The sequence below is a fragment of the Salvelinus namaycush genome, chromosome 26, assembly GCF_016432855.1.
Source record: "Salvelinus namaycush isolate Seneca chromosome 26, SaNama_1.0, whole genome shotgun sequence".
Lineage (NCBI taxonomy): Eukaryota > Metazoa > Chordata > Actinopteri > Salmoniformes > Salmonidae > Salvelinus > Salvelinus namaycush.
This window is the reverse complement of record NC_052332.1, coordinates 20692128-20713092: the sequence shown is the minus strand read 5'-3', so window position 1 is coordinate 20713092 and position 20965 is coordinate 20692128. Positions and strand designations below refer to the sequence as shown.

General features: G+C 42.4%; 2 protein-coding genes across 2 annotated transcripts in view; one reads left to right on the top strand and one right to left on the bottom strand.

Annotated features, from left to right (window-relative positions):
* The window catches only part of LOC120020998 (astrotactin-2-like), a 521153-nt gene extending 516792 nt beyond the window's left edge, over window positions 1–4361 (top strand). The window contains exon 25 of the mRNA XM_038964662.1: window positions 4124–4361. Coding sequence (XP_038820590.1) covers window positions 4124–4361 — 238 coding nt within the window. The remainder of the gene's footprint in view (window positions 1–4123) is intronic.
* Window positions 4362–14748: 10387 nt separating this feature from the next.
* Window positions 14749–20965, bottom strand: part of pappaa (pregnancy-associated plasma protein A, pappalysin 1a) — a 133643-nt gene continuing 127426 nt past the window's right edge. Inside the window, exon 22 of the mRNA XM_038965573.1 lies at window positions 14749–14853. Within this exon, the coding sequence (XP_038821501.1) occupies window positions 14749–14853 (105 nt within the window). The remainder of the gene's footprint in view (window positions 14854–20965) is intronic.

Genomic DNA, 20965 nt, shown 5'->3' with positions numbered 1-20965 from the left:
AATCATGTGATTAATGAGCATACAAATGCTTAGTTGACCTGAAAAGACCAGGGAAAATATATAGTATGAGGGCTGATTCCAAGGCATTTGGATGACTGACAATGGAATGTTATTTACTCCCTGAAATTGGCAGGGCAGGGCTTGTTGGGTTATGTACACATGACATTCACTTCTGACATTCACATCAATCAGATTTCACATAAATCCTTTTAAGATTATACAGTGATTGATGTGAGATTTGCGTAAGATTTATGAGATGCGTTTACGACTTGATGTGTGTCCTCAGAATGGACAGTGTAATGTATTTGCTATCTGTTGTTTATGGGGGTTAAATGGGGTTCAATACACATTGGGCTGGTAGTGTCTGGCTCGCTCTCTATTTTAGATGATAGCACTCAAGACCAGGCGTTATCTACTGGGACTGCCTGGGGATCCAGGGTATCACCGAACTAATGGCATTCATGTCATACCAGGCATGTGTGTGCACGCAAGCACACACATACCCAGACCTCCACTCGCTGCAGTTATCCATTATGGTGGTCTTCCAGCCTTACCTTATCACTGTTCACTGGCAGGGCTAAAATAGAGATGAGGGTTATCAAACTGGACAGTTTTATCTCCATCGCTTCATTCAAATACTCAATCATGGACACTCTTACTGACACTTGTGGCTGCTTTGTGTGATGTATTGTTATCTCTACCTTCTTGACCTTTGTTCTGTTGACTGTGCCCAATAATGTTTGTACCATGTTTTGTGCTGCTACCATGTTGTGTTGCTACCATGTTTTTGTTATGTTGTGTTGCTACCATGGTGTGTTTTAATGTGTTTCTAACCTTGCTATTTTGTTGTCTTAGGTCTCTCTTTATGTAGTGTTGTGTTGTCTCTCTTGTCGTGATGTGTGTTTTGTTCTATATTTATATTGTATTTATTTTAATCCCAGGCCTCAGTCCCCGCAGGAGGCTTTTTGCCTTTTGGTAGGCCGTCATTGTAAATAAGAATTTGTTCTTAACTGACTTGCCTAGTTAAATAAAGGTTAAATAAAATAAAAAATAAATATAGACAGATGTAGAGAATGCATGTGTCGTAGTCATCTTGAGTGGTTGGCACTTTGAACTGAAGGGTACTACAGACACGTACAAATGGTATATCCTTTTCTCTCTACCAATTTAATGTCCTGGTACAGCATTTTTTCAATATAACATAAAATGCTAAAATAACTTTTGAATGTACAAATCCATAAACACTTTTATGTACAGTATGTGGTCTGTGTATGTGTTGATTTGTTTGATAACTAGTGTCAGTAACAGTTATTTAACTCTTACATAACGAAGGCATAGATGTCCCCAATGACTTTTGAAGATTAGGGTATTTGGGTTTTCCTGTCTTTGCATGCCTTCTGTAAGCAGAAGCCGATTTGTGCAATCAGCCTTTTTTAAGTGTTTATTTGGGGAAGTGAATTGGTAAGGTCAGCTTTGACTATGAGGTTACATACTTGTTTCGAATTACATACCCTATGCCAAACACCGCTCTTACGCCAAGCCAAACACTACATTTGACAGTCAACGAACACTAACTAAACTTTCAAGTCCATTTCCTCCTCATTCTCATAAAGATTTCCTGCTGAACCCTGCCTCGGTCTGCCCCCCGAAACAGACCACCCCGGACAAAGCAATTTTATGTGAATAGACACAGGGGACATTAGCATGATATGGAGATGGAGAAACTTAGACTACCGGCCGGAAAAAAGAAAATATTTGGACAGACACCAGGTTAGAACTCCAGCAGGTCAATAGTTTTGCGATGATGGCAACATTAGGTTTAAAGTTTCAGGCCCTGTGTTTTGTTTTGTCCACACCCATTGCCTGGAAGCGCTCTCCGGCAGCCATAAATAATATCATACATTTGGAAAAAGTTTGTCTTAAAGGAAGATTATGTTTTTTCTTTCTTCTGTGATTTGGAAATTGAAGGTGGCGTTTGCGGGGACCGAGGGGGAGAGTAGGGGGTATGTTGTACTCCTGAAGAAGGCATTTGGATGACTGACAGTGTAGGGTTATTTACTGCCTGAAATTGGCAGGGCAGGGCCTTGTTGGGTTAATATACGAGCTGGCTCTATCGGTGGTGCCTTTTAAAAGGTAACAGTATGGCCAACTGAAATGTGACCACTCAGCATTTACTCACTATGTCAGGAAATCTGGGAGACCGACGGAGCTACACTGAGACTACACTGAGACCCAGCCACCGACCGCTAGCATTGTCACAGCTCCACCGCACATATTTCTTGCTCTCGCCATACTGTGCATGTACTGTACAGTGTGTTTATATCGATGCATTATTTTAAATTGTGCTCAATGTTATTGTGTCTTTATGTAGGTTGTTTTTCTTATTTGGTTTCCATGCAGATGTATGATCTTAATTTGAGCCAGTTTGCTACAGCAGGAAAATAATCCTGCAGCAAGGGGAAATATAAATTATTATGTGTATTATAATTAATGGACATTTTTCTGGATGTTGATACATTTTTCGTAAGGGAAAATCAAGTATGACAATTTCAAAGTAGAAATTACAAACTTCAGAAGCCTTTATAAACCTCAAATACACTGCAAGTTTTACATTTCCTGCATTGCAGGATAGTTCTCCTGTAACAGGGTGATCAAATTAAGACCCTACATCTGTATGTATTCATATTCAGTCATTTCTGCTGTAGCAACAGTTTCGCACAAGTCTTGAGGGTTTTATTCTCTTGGAAAGGTGCTACTGGCTTACGTTACTCTGTTTTATTTATTGGATGAACAAATGGGGTTTTATTCACAATTGTATGATCATCTTTCACCATCCTGATAAGATAAATGAATACAGCTGGAAGAAAACAGAAAGAGCTGCCTCTCTGGTACTGTAGCTTTAGGACTTTGTGAGTTATGATCTCCAATATGAACCTCTCTTGATGAATATGTAGGCATTCTTAACCACCAGTCCTCAATTCACCCTCTTGCACGAGGCCCACTTTCTCATATGTTTGATGTTATGTTGTTGTAGGCAGTGGAATTTGAAGAGAGAAAGAAGGAAAAAAGGTTGCCCTTTTTCTAACAAGCAAGTGAAAAGGTTGTCTGTGCTCCTAGCTTAACCAAAGACTGATGCTGATGCTTAACAGACACCCACTTCTCCAAACAAATGGAATATGCCTCCTCCTCAAAGCTATCTATTTTTGGTATTTGTATCTGTTCATATCAACCTAACAACACGTCACACAGAAGAGCTTAATCTTAACTGCTGAGAATGAAGTATGTGAGAATGTCAAGTACTGTAAGGGAATGAATCCAAGTGTGTGTGTTCATTTCCGCTGCCTGTGTGTGTGTGCGTGCACGCTTACAGCAGTTTGTCTGCCTGTCCTGTCTACCTTGAGCTGGCCTCTAACATACCCTCCTCTCGCCAGGAACATGAGCAGGCTGCCAACACAGACTAGAGACAGACCTCCTCTCTACTCTAGTCTGGAATTCAATCAAACCTGCTCTGCAACTACCCCACACTGCAGATACACATGAATGAACCTGTTTGTTTTCTAGACTGCTGTTGAAGACGTATTTGAGAAAATAATAGTTACAAGTTAATGTGCAGGTATAGTAGTTTGCCAAGTTCCTGCAGTGGTGGCGGTGATGATGATGAGGAGGAGGAGGATGATGATGATGATGTTGGTAGTGGTGGTGATGATGGGGGCACGGGGTGTGGCATAATTATATACACTACGATACAATACGTGACTTATTGGTCCATTTGCACAGATATTCTTTAATTATTGCTGCTGCAGTACCCAACCTGACAAAAAACACACACACATCACAGGCTGCCATAGCAGTGCCACTGGAGCAAATATGGCCTTGTTTAAGGGCAAAACGGCAGTCGATAGTATATAGGATGTTGAAGCCTCCAGTTGCGGCTCACTCCCTGTAAATTTCCCCCCAACCAGCTCGGGGATTCGAAACGGCAATCCTCTGGTTACCCTGTTATTACCGAGCTGTAAAGTATGAATTGCTACCGGTATTTATATCACCATGAAGAAAAAAAATGATGACAAAAAAAATTGTTTTTTAATACTAATGATGACTGTTATGCGTCCCCCCCCCCTAGAAAAGCCCACCTGATCCTGCGCAGGGTGGAGAGGATCAGCCGGTACTGCCGTGCCCTGCTCCACAGCGCCTACATCCAGAGCCGCACCGACACCATGGCCTACATGTTCTGTCGCAGCGAGGAGGTTCAGCCCCCTAGCAGTGTGTGGCATGGCTCCCTGCAAGAGACACGCACTGCCTGCATGGAGAAACTGATCTCAGTACAGCGCAACACATACGGCAATGCCAAGCTCCGATGAGACAGGCCGCGAGACGACACCACAGTAGCCTCCTCCTCCTTGCTTCTGGTCTCTCCACTGACTGGTGTTTTTCCAAACCAGGAGAGCCCTGAAACCTCAACCCCACTGGACATTGTTAGAATAATTACTGTCAAACGCCCTCAAAAATCCTTTTCGAAATTTGAAAAAAGTGCTAAGAACAGCTTGAAGAGGAAAGACGTTTTGGATGTACATGCCAGTGACTACTGACCACTACTATCAATGAGGAGGAGCAGTGTGAGCATGTAAATTATCATTCAACCCAAAGCAAATTGGTTGGAAAAAAATACTGAATGTAATATTGCAGTTTGTCATGGTGCTTCGGCTCTGGAAGCTTACCAGGGAAACAAACAAACAAACGAAAAACAACTCCCTGTATGTCTCTCCTCTTGGCTGGAGCGATGGGAAGGAGACCGTTAAGAGTGGTATTATCATTTCAATTTTATTTTGATCATTTGTAATACTTGAGCATATCACCACTTTAACAACGCTTTATAGTCTTTTTACAGCAGACAACATAGTGTTTATAATGAAGACTACAGAGAAATCCTTCGAGCCGGATTGTGATGTTATCAGCTGTATTGTACGTTGTGTGAATAACGCTTGGCAGTTAGGAAAGTCCTTAACTAGCCATGTTTCATTTTTTGTTTATTTGTTGTTGTTTATCTCCTCACAAGTTGACAGACGTGGAGAGCTCCAAAACCGCAGGGAAAATACATATTTAAAAATAGTCCTTTATTGTGGTCATCTGGTAAAGAAAAGAGAAGAAAAGAGAAAAGCAAACATTTTTAGAGGAAAATCTTTTAAAGAATTTCAAGAGTTTATGCTAAATGTATGGATTGTTTGATTGTATGGATCTTTTAGGATCCCTTCCTTGGACATGGACATAAATCTCCAACTCATTGTTTTTTAATTGATTTGCATTTCATGTTATATCAATTGTGATAGTCAATTATTATATTGTAAATATAAAGTTGTACATAACATATGTATTATTATGTGGCTTTGATTGTCTTTTTTTGAAAGAATGCGAAATATTAAATACTATACCACAAGCATCAGCATTATTTTCCACAAGAAGGAGACATGACCTCTTTTTAACCAATTGATTCACATCTGCCATATATGCTACACTACAGTCCCTGGGCTGGAGAGAAAGTGAAAGATTATAATGAACCCAAAACACATGCATTCTCCCATGGAATTATTCAAATACAACAGCTGCAAATGTGAACTTGTATGTAACGTCCCTCAGGATTAACTGTGAATACTTTCCTACAACAGCTAGCCCTTCACTCTGCTTACGGTAGGTAAGTAACAACATGCACTGGAGGTTTTCTACCGTCAATAGTGACCCATTATACTAGTGGACCTCGTATTTACATTCATTTCCAAGGGGTAAAATCTCTCTCTCTTTCTCTCGCCCTCTGTGTGTGTTTGTGCTGGGAAACGTTCTATTTTTCCATCTCCATGCCACAAACTATTCCTTTACACTCAGGTCCAGTCTCTTTCCACTCATGCAACATTAACTGTGCTTTAAGAATCAGTAGCCTGATGTTCATTCTCGCAAATTAGGCCATTAATGTCACTGGGGTGCCAAGAACAGCACTCAGGTTTACATGTCAAGGAATGAAGGCCCTAAATTTGGATTCATACTTCATTCATTACTACTGTTTTGATAGTAGCTCTTGACATTTTCATATCCATAAAATCAAATTGAGGATGTCCAGGTGCGTAACACTTCAATGCACGTTTAGGTAAACATCAGGGGGCCATACAATACAAGGTTTGTAGTATTATCTCTAGGAAATTGGCTATGTAGAGTCATTTATAATATTAAACAAGGTTATCGTGAGCCTAGTATCGGAAAATGTCAGGTTATATGTAGAAATTGATATTTCTTTACAAATGTATTGGAAACTCATAAAGGACAAATGGACAACACTTAACCAGTGTTTTATTTCTACACAATACATGACAGGGAAATTAACATGATAGTCATCGTGAATGAGGATTCATTCTCATGAAAATATAGTACGCATCATCAGACACCTGCTTGCCATGTACCAGAGCACCGGAAATATAATACCAACTGTGAAAAAACAAAGAATACGAGGAAATATCGTCTGATACACAAAAGTCTGATCTGTTGTATGTTCCTGAAAAAGTGCATGCTGTGTATGGACCTAACAGAATGGATGAGAGAGGGGTACTGATGGATACCTTTACAGTGTTGGCGAGAGTCAGTTCTAAATCCATTGAAAAGTGGGAAAGAGTAAGCAAATACCTGTGGTATTGAGGAAGGAGGAAGGATAGGTGAGGTGTTGTTTGGTTGGTGCCATTCAGTCCATGAGGGTGAGTTCAAGGGGAATGGTGTACACTGTTATACAACGGATGGGTCTAATAAAGGATGCTGATTGGTTAAAACCGCATTCCAGCCGTTGTCTATTCCACAAGTTACCACTGGCTAAAGCTATGACGTTGAAATGCTTATTTACTCTGTTCCATCTCACTGCACAATCCACTGTCTCATCAGCCCAGCCAGGCAATTTATAAACTTGATCTCCACTACAAAAAGCATCTTGATATTATCTCCCATTTCTTTTAGACTAGCATTTGGTTTTTAACAGCGGAGATTTGTATAAACCTTGCTGTCTGTATCTCCGACATTTGCAACATTGTTTCAATATTGGAATTCGATCTCCAGTTGTCCCATAGTAATTAACGTGTCGGGACGAGACAGACAGGCAGACAGCTTTTCTCAGGCAGTGGAAATCATGAATCAGCTTGTATAATTTTTATATATAAATATTAAAGGAATGTCAATAGAAAACAGGTAAAACGAAACGATATGCAGCTAGTTTGCAGTCTTTCCAGCTTCAGTTTGAAGTGATTGTGTTAGTTGTGTTGTTGGCTAGCTCCTCAAACAACAGTGTCCTGACAAGAGAGCACATTTTCGATGCCAGGCGAAATCGTGCATCGTTATGGATCTATCCAAATAAATGTCACTAGAAAACAGCTTAAACACACGCAAATGCAGCTACTTCGCTGTTATTTTGGCTGCACTGTTTGACGTGACTGTAATTTAGCCGTAGTTGGCTAGCTAGCAAGCAAGGGATATGAATGTTGCCAGCCAGTATGGCAATGGAAAATTTAGAACGAACGACTGGGTCACGTCCACAGATACAGAACAAAAAGACTTAATGACTGGATCGTGCCTCTGGCAACCGAACCAATCTAACGAATGACCAGCCGAATTGGGTAGTAACCTGAGATTTGTGTCGGGACTATATCTCGTGGAATGATGAAATAGTATGAATAAATTCATCAAAATAAAGTTTTTTTATGAAAATATGTCAATCATTATTTGAATATGTTGGTAACCTGCTGTATAAAAGTGATAATGCCGGTTAGGAGGATATATTGGTACAACACCATGCCAATATATCCTCCAAACACTGGCTTCTCTGGCATTATCATTTAATTAAAATCCTCCAAGTCTGATAAGAAGAATGTGTTGTAACATTATATTCTCTTCAAATGAATGCTTTCCTCTAGTTTTGTTTGTTTTCTCTCCCAAAAAAAAGAAGGAACATTTTGGTCATTTATTTTCAACTGACTGCTCCGAGACCCAGAAACTGACCACATGACGCTTTATTCATCTTGACAACAAATAAATTACGTTTGATTTTGTATATGACTGTTTTAAGACAATTGACAACAGTGTTTGTATAAAGCCTGTGTTGTGCATTATGGTATTGTATTAGTTTGTACTTTCAGGTGGTACTTCGATGGTAGACAATGCACAATGTATTTTTCTTATATTGCCTCTGGTAAAAATCCAAGAGCTACCCCAAACAGATAATACATGGTTTTGCAAATACAATCATCATAGAATATAATTATTTACATCTTAAAATATATATGCTGAACAATCGGGTACGAAACATTGCAATAATACCACTAAATATCCACATAATATGTATATACTAGATTTTATACTTAAGGACCATTAATTTTTCATTTCTGTGCATGGGAATAAGAAATAAACACAAGTGGACCATTCTTTAATCAGGAGCCTGTGAGAGGTACTTGAGTAAAGTTTACTGCTTTTAGCAAAGCTAGCTAACACCACAGAATTTCAACTGTTTACTCATGCCTGGTATGTAGCTAGTTTGTGTTTGTGAAAATCCCCTCCCATGCACAATAATGGACTAAAATAAGTTATGTCTACTGTATGTAAAGCGGTGGTGTAAAGTACTTAAGTAAAAATACTTTAACGTACTACTTACGTCATTTTTTGAGTATCCTTACTTTACTATTAATATTTTTGACAACTTTTACTTCACTACATTCCTAAAGAAAATAATGTACTTTTTACTACATATATTTTCCCTGACACCCTAAAGTACCTGTAGCATTTTGAATGCTTAGCAGGACAGGAAAATTGTCAAATTAACGCACTTATCAACAGAACGTCCCTGGTCATCCCTACGGCTTCTGATCTGACTCCCTAAACACAAATGCTTAATTTGTAAATATGTCTGAGTGTTGGAGTGTGCTCCTGGCGATCTGTAAATTTAAAAAAAACAAGAAAATGGTTTGTCCTTTTTGCTTTATATAAGGAATAGTAAATTATTTATACTTTTACTTTTGATACTTAAGTATATTTAAAACCAAATACTTTTAGACTTTTACTCAAGTAGTATTTTACAGGGTGACTTTCACTTTTACTTGAGTCATTTTCTATTAAGGTATCTTTACATTTACTCAAGTATCACAATTGGGTACTTTTTCCACCACTAATGTAAAGACATTGAAACGGACTCTCTGCCATGCATTTGTAACGGATGTGAAATGGCTAGCTAGTTAGCGGGTACGCGCTAGTAGCATTTCAATTAGTTACGTCACTTGCTCGGAAACCTAGAAGTAGGGTTGCACCTTGCTCTGCAAGGGCCTCGGCCTTTGTGGAGCGATGGGTAACGATGCTTCGTGGGCGACCGTTGTTGATGTGTGCAGAGGGTCCCTGGTTCGCGCCCGGGTCGGGGCGAGGGGACGACGTAAAGTTATACTGTTACATTGATGCTGTTGACCCGGATCACTGGTTGCTGCGGAAAAGGAGGAGGTTGAAAGGGGGGTGAGTGTAACGGATGTGAAATGGTTAGCGGGTACGCGCTAGTAGCATTTCAATTAGTTACGTCACTTGCTCGGAAACCTAGAAGTAGGGTTGCACCTTGCTCTGCAAGGGCCGCGGCCTTTGTGGAGCGATGGGTAACGATGCTTCGTGGGCGACCGTTGTTGATGTGTGCAGAGGGTCCCTGGTTCGCGCCCGTGTCGGGGCGAGGGGACGTACTAAAGTTATACTGTTACACATTTCAAATGTTGATTTATTTTACTCCTCTGGTCTGACAGTGAAGGACAGGGCAGTTCCTCAACCTGCTGCACTAGGGCTCATATGTTAGGTAGTATTCCAATTATCCCTCCTCCCTGCTCGTCCATGCGGCCCACCTCACCTCCAAGGCATTCCCTATCCGACCTGACCGCTATGCCAGCCTGCCGTTTCTTCTTCCTGACAGTGACGGATGGCCCGGAGTGTCAGGAGGGGAGTGCTGCAGTGAACAGCCGCCACCTCCAAGAGAAAGTTAGACTCATCAGTCCTGGCCCAGGGGCAGCTCTGTGTGTACACAGTTTTTACACCTGGACAAATACCCAGGCACGCCAGGAAAAGCAGCCCACCTCCACCCATCCCACCCCTTCCCCTCCTCTACCCCCTTTATCATCAACCCACCTGGAGCACCCCCGGCTGCCTGAACACTCCTCAGAGTTCATTGAGTATGGATCTACCTACTTCAACATGATATAGGTTCTCTCGGTTTACTATTGAAGAGTTATCGAATAAAATAAAATGTGGAAAATGACAGAACATTCTGGATTTGCAATATAGAAAGAAAGAAAAATTATACTTGTGCACTGCATAAACATGTGGTGAATCCTCATTCGGCGAGAGTAGTGTCTATCTACCCCAGTGACCAATGAGACAGCGACCTTGACCAGCTCTTTGTGACAACGACATTGTGACAGAAATAAAATGACAATAAAGGAAGAGAAAAAAAAGTTTTTAACTCACAACCAATATGTCTGTTTATAAGAGCAATGTAAAAAATAATTTACATGAACATTAAATATAACTTAAAAAAGTATAACACTCTCAATAAATAGTTCTACTATTTACACCATTGCTAAGAGACGCAAAAATCACTAAATACCAACATATAGAAGCAGCAAACATTACAGGCATGAGGTACAGCAAAGGTATCCTGTGGTGGCTTACAGTAGAGAGGTGATATTCTCGTATACAAAACATCACATCTGAAACGTCATTTCATAACATCCTGGCTTTATGGCTTTGGAACAGTACCTTGCCCAGTACAGAGAACTCATCAGAAGACTAAAGCCAGACCATACATCATGGGCTGTGTACATGTTGACACAGAAGCAGTCACATTCTGTAAAGACTGTCATATCCCTTTCTCGGAGAGTCACTGTTTCTGGTCTCCGGACTTTGTAATGACATTGATGAGGATGACGACACAAGACAGTGTCGAAGACAGGAGCTGTAGATAAGTGAGAGAAAGGGGGGGGGGGGGGGGGGGGGGGTGAAAGAGATGACAGGTCTATAATGTTTGTCCAGTGTGAGGGAAGGGAGGGTCCAATGGCAAGATAACCCTTGGGTTAGTCTATGGATGGCTTTTTAGAAATCCTGTGGGAGTGTTGGCAGATGATGATAATCCATAGTACGGTTGTTGGCTTTGTGTAGTGCTGTTTAGTCTCTCCTTACTAGTAATATCTCTAATGAAAGCAGCAGTATTTGGAGTATTATTTCATACCATTTGATTATATCAACATAACACAGTTCATTTTACCAGGGATATATATTGTATAAAGTGTTAAATGCACAATTGTTGAAGCTGATGTAGGCTATATAACAATGAATGTAGTCTCCACAGTTCCTTCACTCAGGTTTTTAAAGTCTTTAAATTCTGCAACTTTCTAGAGTCCCTTTTTTTGGGGTAGTTTCTTCATTTAGTTATCCGTTCTCCATGGTTCCACGGTTTCCACGCCACAATTTGCATCAAATACATAAGATGGTGCATTACACAAACCATGGAGAAAAAATTAAAAGTTTGTCTCCTATCCAGGAAGAATACAAAATACATTAATGCTTTCATATCATGTATAATATTTCAAAACGTGTACATCTGACTTTTTTATATTTGAACCTACATTAAAAAAAAATGGCGCAAGTCCCAGGTTATATAGCCTTGATACAATAATATCGTAATCATATGATAATGGATACGAGTGGGAATACAACGATGCTAATCACAGGAAAGCTAATAGTAATAGCATAGGAGTGTCAAATGACAAAAACATCATACACTTTTTCAAATCACCTTTCTGACAATAGCAGCTTCTAAACGTTTTGACATATATTTTTTTTCTTAAAAGGCAACCTAAAAGTGCAGTAACTGAGGTAAATAATACAAATACTGATGAAATATTACGACATTTTGTAAAAATGAAACTGAAAAATGAAAAAATAAAAATGAAAATTTAACAGGAGAACAATTGTAAAGTTGTTGGGGGTTTTTCACCTCTACGGGCGTAAAAAGCTGTATTACACTGAAAATGTCATATTTACATTGTACATTTGACGTTGAAATGTCTCCCTACTTTACTGTGTGACGTGGTATTGTCCTACTATCTCTCTACTCAGTCTGTATCTATGATGACCAGTGATTGGTCAGAACTGAAAGGTGTATGGGAATATTCTGGAATGCCTTATAGCAGCCTATGTTGAGGAGTCAAAGGGACCATCCCATTGGTCCATACCGGATGAGAGAGCTTAGGGCTCTATTCAAGGGCTCTAAGCGTTACAGATTGTGCGCTATAAAAATGTAAAGGTTATTTCCGATTGAGTCGATATATGCAGCGTTTTTCAGTGAATGCAGTCTCCGCTAACGCGAGAACAAATGCCTTTAAATTTCAATCAAGCTGTGACGCTGAACTTCCGAGACATGGACTGAAAATAGTCCTAAGGCTGCGTTTAGACAGGCAGCCCAATTCTGATATTTTCTTCACTAATTGGTCTTTTTCAGAGCTGATGTGAAAAGACCTGATGTGATCGGTCAATTAATGAAAAAAAGATCAGAATTGGGCTGCCTGTGTGAACGCAGCCTAAGAGGAATACACAGGGTTGTATACATTTATGACCAGATAGCCCAGCGATGGCTGAAACATGGAGCAGCAGCCTGTGGACCTTATGCCAAGCAGTCTTCATGACAATATGCTGATGAGGAGGACTCAGTTATACAGGTGTGTGTGTGTGTGTGTGTGTGTGTGTGTGTGTGTGTGTGTGTGTGTGTGTGTGTATGTGTGTGTGTGTGTGTGTGTGTGTGTGTGTGTGTGTGTGTGTGTGTGTGTGTGTGTGTGTGTGTGTGTGTGTGTGTGTGTGTGTGTGTGTGTGTGTGTGTGTGTGTGTGTGTGTGTGTGTGTGTGTGTGTGTGTGTGTCTGTATTTGCACATTTCGTTTATGGGCTATGAAAGGTGAGCCTATTGAAGTAAAGGTTGTTGTGTGGTTAATGGGGGGATAGGTACAACAGTCACACAACTAGTGCCAGGGATGGCACCTCCAGCACTAATGCAGGTAAGAAAAGGCCAAGCTGGGCTACTAAACACATGCAGTCTGTCAAGCCATTGGGCTCAAGAGAAGCCAAGACAACAGTGTTTTAGGCATAAACTGTACTACTACTACTGCTGTTCTAAATGCTACTTGTTGACAACGAATACATCCAGATGTCTATACTAAAATGAGGAAAGCCTCCATGTTGTTTGTATGTGTATGTACTGTTGAAGGCTATGCGATGCCGCTGGAAACCGTTTGAGGATGTAGTTGTGAATGAACATTGACTACATTCACCAGGTTCTAACTGTGTTTTCAGTGTCAATCACATTCTTGAAGTCGTTTTAAATTCAGTAATAAGTATTGCATTTTTGTATTGAGTCAACATTGCTTTTGGTGAGACATTTCTGATATATTCTCTGATAGACAAATAACCTATGAAGTCTTAGGCCTATTGGACCTTATAAACCAAAAGAAATAGAAATGGAAATGTGAGGTGTTATGTTTTCTGAGGTTAGACATCAACATTATGGGGCTATTGCAACTGTATTTTTTCTCTACTAACCATTTGCAATGTTGTAGGAGTGTTTATTCTAGGTTTGAGTTGAGTGTACTGTACATGCAGATACAAGTGTCCACTAATGCATGGTGTTAGGAGGTAAGCATTAAGGCAGACGGGGCTGGCTCCGTCCAACCTCACTGGGTAGTAATAGTATGCAGTTGGTCATATGGCAAAGTAGCAGCAAAAGTAGTAGCAGCAGGAGCAGCCATACTAACAGTTATTTTGCATTGCAATATGTCTTCATTGCATGTTATGTCACTTCCTGTAATATGTTAGACTTCTCTGGTTTGAATCTCTTTATCTATATGGCCGCCTATATCCCCACCAACTCCTTATCTTTCCTATTTCACATCTGTGTAAGAGCAGAGCTTCTAAGCCTGTGATATATGAAGAAAAAGAAAATGCATTTCCCTCAAGAGAAAGCAGAGGGCACGAACTGTCAGCCTGATCCCTGTGCTGTGATATCTCCAGGAATGGCACTCTCACGAGCTCTGGAGCGATACAATATGAGGGCACGTCAAGTGCGTTCATACTATCTGTTATTTTGGCAATAGTCCTTCTGTCTGTCATTCAGTGCCACCATTGATAACTTCTGCATACACCCCCACCCAAAAAAGATTCCATATGATATGGATAACGTATCTCACTTTCTTTTTGGAGGGGGGGGGGGGGCTGAAAGAGAATCATATGAGATTGTACGGTATTAAATGGACACGGAAGCTGGCACCAAACTAAACAAAAGGCATGCTATCCAGTCTGGGTTTGTTTTGGGGTCATTTTTTATATATATCGTTCATACCAAAAAAAAAATATATTTGTGTTTTCTTTTTTTCTCTTGCTGTAGATGTTTTGGTGGTTGGTGACTTTGCAGATTCTTTCCTTTCTTTAAGAAATGGGTTTTCCCTTATATCTAGTCTGGTCTGTTCATCTTTCCCAATGTGGAGAAGTCGGCGGCAGGTGTCTGTTAGGGGGGTGCAGTATGGGTGGAGAGCTACTCCTGTAAAGCAGCATGTGGAGGAGGTTAGGGGGAGGAAGGGGACGGCGGGTCGCCTTCGGTCCCAGTCCAGGTGTGGGTGGTTTTGGGGTGAGGGTTTGGGGGTCAGGTGGGGGGCAAGGAGGGAGTTTTACCCCAGGGAGTGGACGTGCTCATCTTTCCTGTTCTCTGCAGCTTTGGGGTCTCGGCAGGCACAGTCTTCCCGTATGTCACAGGACATGGGGAACGGGATTACCTGGCAGGGACACACAGAGACACATACAATATTAAATCTATAAACAAAAACAAAGACAATTAAATCTCTATGAATAATGCTTGGGTGTTATAGGATTTGTACATATGTAGTGTTAATGATGTCTATAGTATTATTATACTAGTATAATAGTCCGTAGTAGTCTGTATTACATTTATCCAGGGTTCCAACCCTTTTAGGAGGACTGTGGCACTGTAGGAGTGCTGATACATTCCTAAAGAGCCATTAACAACAGTGGTAATAGTGTCAGATGCCTCAGCGTCAACTCCACTAGCGGGAAACGCCGCTTGACAAACACGAGCCAACTGCTGCCAGCCAATCCCGTCGCGGTATGTGGTGGAGTACTACGAGTGTTGTGAAGTGTCAATCCTCCATGAAGTGATGAGTGCCCAGAAACACATTCAAAATAGACCCGGCCTACCATAGGCCTCTGCCAGTGTGTAGAGTTTGACGTCACAGGCGCACATCGGCGGTGCGTCAGCGGCACCAGCTGCTGCTGTGTTGCCTCTCCAAGGGCCTGCTTCAGCTGTTTGGGTACACACAATGCATCCCCAGTCGCTCGAAACTAGGAACACATGTGTCTCCAGCCAGCGCCTGGCGGATTTAGACCAGAGTACCTCTGCATTCTGCATCCCCCCCCCCCCCCCCCCGGCTTATCAGAAGGATGTGGGTGTGCTGCTTGTGTCTCGTATTCCTATTAGGGTTCTAAGTGGTGGCTTTGACAGAAGGGCCAGAGCAGTGACGGTAGAGAAACATTGGCTATCGCAACAAATAAAGCAGCAACGGGGTAACAAATAAACTGAGTCATTAAGAAAGACTAGGCCTATTAGCACAATCAGGAAGGCTGTTGGCTGGCATGGGATGACTTCAGACTTCAGCAGTCAGTGTCTCATCCTCCTATTATCTGAAAATGGAATTGTTTGTTGTTACGGCAACATACTGTACAACTAAACCTTGACTAAGGTAATAACATCAAATTCACTAAGTCATGGGCACACAGAAGTAGCTTGTTTATTGGCTGGTAAGAAGGACATACAGTACAGAACAGTACAGCAAAGAACAGCAAAAGGGATTGGGGGATTGGACAGAGGATCCCTCGAGAGTCAAGACTTTCCCCTATGGCCTCCAATGTCATGGTAACCCTGGGTGGTATATACAGTACAGTAGAGAACTTACATCCAGGGAAGCCCACCAATAGCCTGTCTGGGACTCAAGGCCTTCAGGGGCATGGGGTTTGTAGAGTAAACATTGGGGCACTGGGGCTGAAAGAGGGAGAGTGCACCAGTGGCTGAGGCACGATGACGCAGGTCCGTCTTTGAAATGGAGTATTAAACCAAGTTGTTTGTGAGAGGGATTTCCTAATGGGTGAGGGTTGGGCGGCCAACACCAGGCTCTTCTGAGAAAACGGGCCCTCCATGTGATGACTTTACAAGCACAGGCCGGACACACTTCAGAAACAGCTGTCAATCGCATGAACAGGGTTTACTCTGTGCCTCTTTAGATCCAGGCATGAGGCAAAAAACACACCGCTCCAATTCCTCCTCCTCCTCCCTTTTCTCTCTCACGTTCCTTCATACCCTCTTCTGCTGTCTGCTTCACACTTTCTCTCTCTCCCTCCTGTCTCTCCCTCTCTGTCAGTTTAGCCCTCATTCTCTCTCTACTCACCCCCCCCCCCCCACCCCCCACAATCCTATCACCACACCCTTTTTACTCCCTCCCTCTCCCTCTGTGTGAGGATCTCTCTATCTGGTCAAAAGAGATGGTGGGTGTCAAATTTGATATGGGTTCCTGTGACCTTGACTTCCAGGGTGGCTGGACCAGCTGCCACATCTGGCCCTGATAAGGGATCTCAGAGGGTGGCTGGGAACGGGGGCTGAGTGGGGGCCAGGGGCCCCGTGGAAGTCCCAGGAAGACACCCACAGAAACATGAAAGCCCCTGTGAAAGAGCAGGCACATCAGAGCCCATGACCCCCACCTCCAGAAACAGACTAGAATCATGCCAGGCCCCACCTATGTGCGTGTCAGTCTATGCTCAGGGGAGGAAAGTGTTTGAGGGGTAGGGAGGCTGTGGAAGGGAAGGACTACTCTCAAACTTGTGTGCACAAACACACACACACACACACACACACACACACACACACACACACACACACACACACACACACACACACACACACACACACACACACACACACACACACACACACACACAATTAACAAAAACAAAACACCCGGCCCTGTTCATTAGGTAACACATTCAATTGATAACAAAATATATTTAACATATCAACTTGGTGGTTCGAGCCCTAAATGCTGATTGGCTGACAGCCGTGGTTTATCAGACCATATACCACAGGTATGACAAAACATTTATTTTTACTGCTGTAATTACATTGGTAACCAGTTTATAATAGCAATAAGGCACCTTGGAGGTTTGTGGTATATGGTCAATATACCAGCGCTAAGGGCTGTGTCTAGGCACTCTGCGTTGCGTTGTGCTTAAGAACAGCCCTTAGCAGTGGTATTTGGCCATATACCACACCTCCTCGGGACTTATTGCTTAAATATGTATCATTATATAAGCTACATTTTTCCTGTCAGTTCTAAGTGGCTCATCTAGAGATCGTGAAAAAGGGAATCTCACATCTGAAATCAAGCTTTGTTTTGGTATTTAAACACATTGAGTGTAATGATCACCTCTCTGTACCATTATTATCCACATAACCTCAACTCCTATGAACACAGGCAAGCTGATAAAACAAACCAGCACTAATTGTGTTATTCCAATGAGAACCGCTGGTGATCACTCTTCACTACACAGAGATACATGTTTTTATAACAACAAACACAGGAGAGATGGATAGAGAGTGGGAGAAAGGGGAAGGGAGAAAGTATACATGGAAGAGGGAGAGAGTGGCGAGAGCATGAAAGACCGAAAGGGAGAGATAAAGAGAGTGCATACAAGAGAGGGAATTAGCAAGAGAGAGAGCAAGAGAAATAAAGAGAAAGAATGAATGAATGAAAGAGAAAGAAAGAAAGACATCCAATGAGAGAGAGAAGGGCAGGTTTTGACTTCGCTAGCGCCCGGCACTCGACGTGAGCAAACAGCCAAGGCTCCTAAACCTGCTGGGAACGTGTTTCCCCTGGAGAGTTACTATCTTTGCACAGCTGTGGAGAAACCCCATCCTCCCCCATCCTCCCACCTCCCAGAAGCTTGTTTTGTTCAACAATCCCCTCCATACCTCCATCCTACTCTCCCCCACTCCTGGTCCATACCATGCCTCCTCTCTTCCCCCTTTAAGACCAGTATTAAAGGAAACTATTTGGAAGGCCTGAGCTGCTCGTTTAGGGATGGGGTTTTATTGCTGTAAACATTGCGTGGCAGCAAAGGCATACGTTGATAATTAAGTCTTATAAAAAGAAGGCAGGTACGGAACCAACACTTAATGCTTGCCGACCAGAATTGTTCGGCAAGCATTAAGTGTTGGTTCCGTACCTGCTGGGCCCTGGCCCTGGGCCCCCGCCATTGCTTCTCTTCCCTTAATTGCCTTGGCAGAGGGAGCCGAAGTCAAACTCGGTTGCCCTCAGACATTTAAAAATAAGAGCTGTTGATGCAGCACACTCTCTACATGCAGTTAGCCAATATACGCTGTGACCGCAGTGAAACTGAATGGGGCATGATAGGGCTGGATGCCCAAGGACTTGAGAGCACAAGATGGTTTAATCAAAGACACTTCAGTGATGCTCAGAGCTTCCATTGAGAAAGAAACTGACAGCAGTCTATATCTTCTGAGCAATGGTTCACAATAGAACTGCCCAGGTAGTTGTGTTCTATGCAATCATGTAATTTCCCAGAATGATCAGTTTCCAGGTTTCGAGGCATCCAGAGTAAGGGGCACCGTGGAACCTTGTGTAGTTGCAGCCTAGCCCCAAACAAGGTGAGACACTGAGGAAGGACCAGTATGGATGGGCTGGCCTTTTTATTGCCTGAATTGCATATTTTGTCCACTATCCTGCTTGGTGAATGTAAATCACAGGAGGCTGCTGAGGGGAGGACGGCTCAAAATAATGGCGTGAATGGCGTGAATGGAATGGTATCAAACACATGGAAACCATGTGTTTGATGAGTTTGATAACATTCCATTGATTCTGTTTCAGCCATTACTATGAGCCTGTCAGCTGCCTGTGATGTACACGTACAGCTCACTTTGACACAGTAATGAATGTCCATCATCTGATTCTCAGATGAGTAATAGCTATGCCAATAAATAACGGATAAATACACTTTTTCCTATTCAGGTGCATCATCGGGTGTGAAAGGAAAATCCCCCAAGTCAACAAACAGGAAACATTTTCTGCCCTCTCCACACTTCCAAGGTCATCGATTCAATCACTACTGCTTGATATAAACTGAACAACCTTGATAGGATTATAGAAGGGATGCAGGATCCCAGAACAGTAACACTGCACTGTGGGGTAATTGGCTGAACTCTTGCCTTTAAGATCTGAGAGGGTCATTTCCATGGGAAACAATAGAAAGTGTATGAAAACCCCAAAGAACTAAGAGTTCAGTATGTTGGTTTGTTTTTGCTAAATTTGACTCAGTCATGACCTTTTTGTAAAGGTGTGATGTGTCAGTCTAAATTGGTGTTTGTTTGAGTAGAAATGTAGCAGAGCGACAAAAAAGGTCATTCATTTTCACGGAACCTCACCTGGCCTGACATATTTATTTAGCTTTTTTTTCTTCACTCTTTAATTTGGTGTATCAACATTTTCGTTAAACTTCAAAAGGTATGTCTGTTTGAAGTTTCTCCCTGGTGGAACTTGTAGAAGTTAGAGTAAATGTAAACACAGCAACAGTCACTAGTAGCGATGTCTAGAGAAAAACACGGGCTGCAAAGTGCATGTTTGGGTGAATATGTCTCAGTGAATCAACCAACGGAAAGGAAGAGTTCTATGAAACTGGAAGGAGACAAACAGATCAATAATGACACAGGGAAAACAAGGCCAAATTATGGAAGAATATGGGTCATGGAGGGAATGAGAAGGTGTAGACGTGGGGTGGGGGAGCTCCAAAAAGTTCATTTAAGTCACCAAAGTGGCACAGTCCACAATACAAAAACAAACAGCCACAGTATGATTGTGGAGGAGGAAGGGTTGCTTTGCCTGGTGGCTCCCATTTCCCAAGAAGGAATTCCTTCTATGGGGTTCTGGGAGAACCGTAAAGGGCCAAGCCAGGCAGGCAAAGAGGCAGGCAGGCAGTCTCAGCCATACCCTCCCTTCAACCCTCTTCCCTCCCCTTCTCCCCCTTTGCCTGCCAACAGCTTGAAGTCATTAGGGGGGATCCTGTGGTGACCTTTTGTGCAGCCTGCCTCGCACCTTCATTTACATTTACATTTTACATTTTAGTCATTTAGCAGACGCTCTTATCCAGAGCGACTTACAGTAGAGTGCATACATTTTATTACATACATTTTATTACATTTTTACATACTGAGACAAGGATATCCCTACCGGCCAAACCCTCCCTAACCCGGACGACGCTATGCCAATTGTGCGTCGCCCCACGGACCTCCCGGTTGCGGCCGGCTGCGACAGAGCCTGGGCGTGAACCCAGAGACTCTGGTGGCACAGCTAGCACTGCGATGCAGTGCCCTAGACCACTTCAAAGTCCCTGATCAGAATAATACACAGCAAGTCATCCAGAACTCCTTAATATGCAAATCTCCAGGAGAAAGAAAGAAGGAGGGAAAGAGAAAAAGTGGAGATAAGGGACAAAAACAAACACGGGGTGGCGGGGAAGTACTTTAGCCCCTCCCCCCCTTCTCCTCTCTTTCGGTTATTGCGCTCACACGAAATAACAGAAAAGAACGGGGGGAAATTAAGCTGGAAGGTTTTGCCTGGAGGAGAGAAGGAGGGGGAGAAGTGGAGGAGGGGGTGTTCTGATGTTATCTTCAGTAAGCTGGCAGGGCTTTGTTATCATGTGCTGTGTCACAGCGCTAGGAACAACAACCCTGAGTAGGATTCCAGCTGAGTCACTGCCCCCACAGGCACAACAAGTTGTGGTGGTAAATACTGGTGGCATGATACTGTG